This window comes from Babylonia areolata, chromosome 8 (genome assembly GCF_041734735.1).
Source record: "Babylonia areolata isolate BAREFJ2019XMU chromosome 8, ASM4173473v1, whole genome shotgun sequence".
Lineage (NCBI taxonomy): Eukaryota > Metazoa > Mollusca > Gastropoda > Neogastropoda > Buccinidae > Babylonia > Babylonia areolata.
The window spans coordinates 44,124,174-44,131,673 of NC_134883.1; the positions used below are offsets into that span (position 1 = coordinate 44,124,174).

The window sequence follows — 7,500 nt, forward strand, 5'->3', positions numbered from 1 at the left end:
TGATATTCTTTTTTTCTTTCTTTCTTTCTGTGTGTGTGGATTTTGTCAACTTTCATTGTGACAAGATTTCGATCTCCACACTGTGTGTTTGAATTTAGTCAACCTTCATAGTGACAAGATTTCCAAGATTTCTAATCTCCAAACTGTGTTTTTTGGATTTTGTGAACCTTCATAGTGACAAGATTTTTTTTTTTATCTCCAAACTGTGTGTTTGGATTTAGTGAACCTTCATAGTGACAAGATTTTTTTTTAATCTCCAAACTGTGTGTTTGGATTTAGTGAACCTTCATCGTGACAATATTACGGACCTCCAAACTATACCGTGAAAAGTTAGATCCAAATAAAAAAATTATAAAATAAAAGAAGAGAGAGAGAGAGAGAGAAAAAAAAAAAGGAGAAAAAAAAAGAAAAAGACAACTCGAGCGATGCGCTACCACGTAGAATGGACCATTCCCACCCAGCAGTGTTAAAAGGGAGGCATCCAGTGAGGTAGCTATGATCGAGGTACCACCTGTGAGGTGCCACCACCACCACCACCACCTGTGAGGCACCCCGGGTACGTGAGGAGCACGCACAGCACACAGTATGAGCGGCGGGGTGACCCTGCCGGCCATTTCCGGGGCCACAGGGCAAGGGTCAAGGCCGAGCAGCCGAGCGGAGTCCGCCAAGGGGGGGCTGACCCACAAGCCGGGGAACAGCACCTCCCAGGCTTTCTATTCAGGTACGTCCAGTCAGTCAGTGGTCCCAGGGTGTTCAACGGTTGGTTGTTTGGTTGCTTGGTAGGTTGGTTGGTTGGTTGGTTGGTTGGTAAGTTGGTTGGTTGGTTGGTTGTTTGGTTGCTTGGTAGGTTGGTTGGTTGGTTGGTTGGTTGGGCTGGTTTTGTTCGTTTTGTTTGTTTTGCATGATTGATTTGGTTTGGTTTGGTTTGTCTTTTGTTGTTGTTGTTGTTGTTGTTGTGTGCTTTGTCTTTCATTTTTCTGTGTAGCTTTTTTTGTAATGGTGGAAGTGATTGATGGATGATGTGGAAGAGACAGAGAGGGAGGGAGGGAGGGAGAAGGGGAGAGGGAGATGGAGGAGAGAAAAGAGAGACAGACAGCGAAGAGAAGAAAGAAGAGAAGAGAGAGAGAGAGAGAGAGAGAGAGAACATTCTGACAATTTTGGCCATTGCGTAGAAAGCTAGGAAAACAACAACAACAACAAAAGTAGATAATGATAATAATAGAAATTAAGGGGGCGGGGCGATATTTAAGAGGCCTTCAGACACCGAAACAGATTCACAGACACACACACGCACACACACACACACACACACACACACACACACACACACACACACACACACACACACACACACACACACACACACACACACACACACATACAAGGACGTGTATGGGGAGATACGGGGTAGTGCTTGGGGTGATCGTTTGGCATGCCCCATAATCCGCATGATTCTTTCAAACAAAAGTTCTCCCCCTAATGTTTGATCAGTTCCAAAACAAGACCGATAAGCCGAGGCGAGATAAAACAACGCCCAGTGTTAAGACTCGCCCCCCAAGCTTAACAATTTTGAATCGCAAACACGATTTTCGTACTTCTTCGTTCGTGGGCTGCAGCTCCCACGTTCACTCGTATACACAAGTGAGCTTTTACGTGTGTGACCGTTCGTTTATACCCTGCCTGTTCTTCTTCTTCTTCTTCTACTACTACTTCGCTCGTGGGCTGCAACTCCCACGTTCACTCGTATGCACAGGAGTGGGCTTTCACGTGTATGAGCGTTTTTACCCTGCCATGTCGGCAGCCATACTCCGTTTTCGGGGGTGTGCATGCTGGGTGTGTTATTTTTTTTTTCCATAACCCACCGAACGCTGACATGGATTACGGGATCTTTAATAACGTGCGTTATTTCGAACTCGGGACCCTGACATTTAAAGTCCAACATTTAACCACTCGGCTATTGCGTCCGTCATTTTTCGAAACTGAACAGAAACTTTCGTAAGGAACGTGAAGCTGTATCTGTTTCACAATGGAAGTCGCGCAAACTATGCAGCAGCACCCGAAGAAATGGGGTTTTGCTCACGATGGGGGTATTTACATTGTTTGAACGCCCCCCCCCCCCGGGGGTATAGCATGAGACCTAGGCCCACTCCGCGCAGATACCCAAGAATCTAGGGTCAGTTTGACTGGCCGGTTGTGGCAGTGTAAGGAGGTCTGGCATCCAGACGGTGGAAAATATGAGGATATGCTGAGGGCTTGAAGAACAAGGTTTTTTTTTTTTTTTTTTTTTACAGAACATGGAGTTACCCACTTCTTCCCACCCGCCCCCCTCCCCGCCCACCCTCCCACCTACCAGTTCTCTCAGTCTCTCTGGAAATATATGCGTAAACAAGACTCTGTCTGTCTGTCGGTCTGTCGGTCTGTCTGTCTCTCTCCTCTCTCTCTCTTTCTCTCCTGTCTCTCTCTCTCCTCTCTCTCTCTTTCTCTCCTGTCTCTCTCTCTCTCTCTCTCTCTCCTTCTGCTCTCTCTCTCTCTGCCCCTCTCTCTCCTCTCTCTCCTGTGTCTCTGGTCTCTGCCCTCTCTGTGTCTCTGTCTCTCTGTGTCTCGGTCTCTCTCTGTGTCTCTGTCTCTCTCTGCCCCTCTCTCTCTCTCCTCTTTCTCTCTTTCTCTCCTGTCTCTCTGTGTCTCTGTCCCCCCCTTCTCTCTCAGTGTCTCTGTCTCTCTCTCTGTGTCTCTGACTCTGTCCCTCTCTCTCTCACTCTATGTGTCACTGTCTCATTCTCTGTCTCTGTCCCCCCCCCCCCTTATCTCTCTCTCTCTCTCTCTCAGTTTTTGCTGGGTTGTTTGATTTCTGTATCTTGAGGGCCGGAGGACACAAACAGCATGCCTTTACTTATCCACTTCCCTCATTAAAAGCAATTCAATTCAATTCAATCACTCACTTACTGTGAGGTGAATAAACTTAGTTTGAACTGAGTCACCGCGAGGAATTTTGCGATTACATCTCAAGGAAAGAGCAGTTAGTGGTTTGTGGCATTTACGACCTTACCTGGATAACTACGGTTTTGGTTTTGTTATGGTGATGATGATGATGATGATGATGATATGAGTACTTATATAACGCCTATATCCTCGGTTGGAGACCAAGCTCTAAGCGCTTTACAAACACGGAGTCATTTGCACAACAGGCTGCCTACCTGGGTAGAGGGGTTCATGTTTGTAGCAACTGCAAGCCGTCTTGACCATTGCCGACCTAAACCTCTATTGCTGCCCTGTCTGAAATGATTCAGTACTTCGGACCCCAATCCGCTAGCAGTGATCTGCGTATCGATCTTATTGAGCCTTGCTCGGCGTTAACCCTTTCACCGCCAGTCAGTTTAGAGTGCAAATTAACCTTTTGCAGGAACCAGAGAAAAGATGGTGTCTAAGAATAGCTGGGGATTCCCCTATGATGTGTAGAGAAAAAAAAAGGCCAATCCTACCACTGACAATTAAGAGCATTAGGTTAATGCACAAAAGGCCCATCATCTGGTTGCATTTCAGTGACATGGGTGCTTTACCTAGCTGGCGCCGAAATGCAACATTGGCGGTGAAAGGGTTAAAGCTGGTGTGAAGCCGATTCGTTCAACGTGTTTTTGAGCAGAAGCTGTAACTCTTTGTTGCGGTTTTCATGGCTTATAATAATGAATGGGTTGTTTTGTATCGTTGTGTGTGACGGGTGCAACAGCCGAGTGGTCAAAGCGTTGGGCTTTCAGTCTGATGGTCCCGGGTTCGAATCTCCGTAACGGCGCCTGGTAGGTTAAAGGAGATTTTTCCGATCTCCTATGTCAACATATGTACAGAACCTGCTTGTGCCTGAACCCCCTTCGTGTGTATTCGCAAGCAGAAGATCAAATACGCACGTTGAAGATCCTGTGATCCATGTCAGCGTTCGGTGGGTTGTGGAAACAAGAACATACCCTGCATGCACACCCCCGAAAACGGAGAATGGCTGCCTACATGGCGGGTTAAAACGGTGATACACGTAAAAAAAAGCCCAGTCGTATACGTACGATTGAACGTGGGTGTAGCAGCCCACGAACGAAGAAGAAGAAGAAGTATCGTTGTGTCTGGCGAGAGGAAAATGGTGTTGGAATATTGGCTGTTTGATGGACTGGTTGAATGTAGTAGGCTGGAAGTTTGCTTCTTGAACATTGGGATTTTTTCCCCTTTAAGCAGTATTTGGTTTGACCAGCGTTTTTTTTGTTTTGTTTTGTTTTTGTTTTTTTGCTGCCCCATCATCTGCACCGTTTCAGTGGTATTACTCCCACGCCGCTCATTTAGATTCTCCCATACACGGTCATCGATGTTAGGTCGCCAGGAGGCCACACACCAGAGGAGACCCTGCACTGCTGCTGAGTCATTTCGGTGGTGTTCAGTGGTGCCTGTTCTGATTTAACGTACTGAGGACACCACCTACTAATCCCCCTACTAAGGACAATAATGGCTTAGTCGCGGAGCCAGACTGAGTGAGCGTCCCTCCCAGAGTGGAGACCGCCACCACGCCCTTCAAACAACAGCCTCACATGACTCTGCCGACACTGAAGACATTGACAGGACTCACACCAAGCACAGCAGTGGAGAGGTATCGAAATTGAAGTCACCATGAGAGCAGGGCGTGAAAGGCCACAGACTTCGAGACTGTTTTGTCTATATTGATGATGATGGAGGAGGAGGATGACGATGATGATGACGATGTTGCTATGGAGGGTTTGACCAGCGTATTAGGTCAGTGGATAAATGACACACCTGCTACTCTCCCCCCAGTTTTTAAGTTGAAGTAGGTGTGATGCCGCGAACATGGACCAGTGAACACACTGTGACGCCGCATAGAAACTTACAATGAAACGGTGTGACGGCACAGAGTTTTAAGGACAGTTTACTGAAAAGGTGTATATATAGATATTCAGGATTAAAGAGGCTATGCCAGTCTTGAATAAAAGCTAATTTGTTTTTGCACATTTCTTCTGTCTTTGCTGCTGTGTGCACATGTCAAATGATTGGTATAAGGACAGGCCCGGTGCTTCCTTTTTTGAGGAAGTGTCTGGGTTTGTTCCAATGTACCTTTTATTTACCTGTGTGCTAGCTGAATCGGTAGCGAAAGCATCACTGACTTGAAGTTGTGTAACTTGTGTAATGGAGAGAGTTACCACTCTTTACTATTTGTTAATGTATATATAGATAAGTTTAAGTTTTCTCAAGGAGGCGTCACTGCGTTCGGACAAACCCATACACGTTACACCACATCTGCTAGGCAGATGCCTGACAGCAACATAACCCAACGCGCTTATCAGGCCTTGAGTGCATGCTTATTGTGTAACTGTCAAGAGTGGATTTCTTTTAAAAAAACAACCTAATTTTGCCAGGAGACAACACGCTTGTTGCCATGGGTTCTTTCTCAGTGCGCCAAGTGCGTGCTGCACACAGAGTTTATCGTCTCATTCGAAATACTAGACGCTCATTTCGATTTTCCAGTCAAACTTGGGAGAAAGGGCGAGAGAGGAATTCGAACTCATATCCCTCACGGACTCCCTGTATTGGCAGCTGAGCGTCTATACCAGTGTGTCACCATCCTCTTCGTTTAAAGATAAACTGAAGAGATTGCTTGATTGATCCACTGATTGAGAGAGATATCAACTATAGAAAATCCTGGAATGTATTTGAACCAGTTTTAAAAGTTCTCACCCTCTTCCATTCTATCTCTCTCTCTCTCTCTCTCTCTTTGTGTGTGTGTGTGTGTGTGTGTGTGTGTGTGTGTGTGTGTGTGTGTGTGTGTGTGTGTGTGTCTGTCTCTGCCTCTCTCTCTGTTTCTGCCTCTCTCTCTGTCTCTGCCTCTCTCTCTCTCTCCCTCTGGCTCTGCCTCTCTCTCTCTCTGACTCTGCCCCTCTCTCTTTCTGCCTCTGGCTCTGCCTCTCTCTCTCTGTCTCTGCCTCTCTCTCTCTCTGCCTCTGGCTCTGCCTCTCTCTCTCTATGTCTATGCCTCTCTCTCTCTCTGCCTCTGGCTCTGCCTCTCTCTCTCTCTGTCTCTGCCTCTCTCTCTGGCTCTGCCTCTCTCTCTCTCTGCCTCTGGCTCTGCCTCTCTCTCTGTGCCTCTCTCTGCCTCTGGCTCTGCCTCTCTCTCTCTCTCTGTCTCTGCCTCTCTCTCTGTCTCTGCCTCTCTCTCTCTCTGCCTCTGGCTCTGCCTCTCTCTCTCTCTCTGACTCTGCCTCTCTCTCTCTCTGTCTCTCTCTGTGTCTGTCTCTGTCTCTTGTCTCTTCCGTGTCCGTCTATGTCTTTCTATCTGCCTACCTGCCTGTCTATCTCTGTTTTAATCTTTGTCTGTCTGTATGTCTGCCTGTCTGTATCTGTCTTCAATCTTTTTCACTCCGTCTGTCAACCTGTCTGCCCGTCTCTCAAGTCTTTCCCTCTCTCTGTCATCATTCTTCCTGCTGTCTTGAGCTGCACGTGTACGTACGTGTTAGTGTGTCTTCGCTAAAAATCAGTGTTTACCCAGCTCAACACTGCCGTTTCTCATGGTTTCTTTAAACCCGTTGAATGTTAAAAAAGAACCCGTGGGTTTTCTATACACATTGATTTTATGACAGTCGCTTAATCCCTCTTTATAATACTTTCAATTCAGATTCTTCCCGTTTGTAGTTCCTGTCAGATCCGCCGTGATACCGTTTTCGGAGCTGAGCCCCGCTGTTTTTTTAAAATTTAAATATTTTTTATTTTTATTTTTATTATTTTATTTTTATCAGTTTCTTTTCGTAACTGTTGAACCCCAGGTTGACAAGATAAACCGATATAAATCGCTGTCACTTTTTTTTTTCTCTCTCTCTCTCTCCTCTTTTCTTTGACTGAAAAGAAAAAAAAATGCAGCCATGTTATTTCTCTCTCTCTCTCTCCTCTCTCTCTCTCTCTCTCTCTCTCTCTCTCTCTCTCTCTCTCTCTCTCTCCTCGCTCTCTCTCTCTCCACCCTCACTCTCTCTTTCTCACACACACAAAATATGGACAAGTCTTCTAATCGTGGCTGAATGGGGTGGAAAGTACCCGTTGAAGGGGAGCGTAATTTATGTGCATATTTTTAGCACCTGTGTTATCGGCACTGGGTTTCTGTGATTGTGCAAGGGCTGTCGGCTTGTCGAGGTCTAGTCGTGTCTGCAGGGATTTGGAGCTGCACTGGCACTAGCAGGAGCTTGGGGGGGAATAAGGAAATCAAGAGCGCCAAGGAAGGGAGCCGGAGATAGAGGGAGAAGGTAGAGGAGAGAGAGAGGGGGGTGGGGAGAGAGAGGGAGAGAGAGAGGGAGAGAGAACACACGCACGCACGCGCGCGCGCGCGCACACACACACACACACACACACACACACACACACACACACACACACACACACACACACACACAGGGGGCGGGGAGGGAAAGAGAAAAGGGGAGTTAGAGGGGGGGGGGGAGAGAGAGAGAGAGAGATTCAGATTCAGATGTT

General features: G+C 46.9%; 1 protein-coding gene across 1 annotated transcript in view; it reads left to right on the top strand.

Annotated features, from left to right (window-relative positions):
- Positions 1 to 279: 279 nt before the first annotated feature.
- The window catches only part of LOC143284852 (uncharacterized), a 124,199-nt gene continuing 116,978 nt past the window's right edge, over positions 280 to 7,500 (top strand). Inside the window, 1 exon segment of the mRNA XM_076591954.1 lies at positions 280 to 721. Within this exon segment, the coding sequence (XP_076448069.1) occupies positions 586 to 721 (136 nt within the window). The 5' untranslated portion in view covers positions 280 to 585.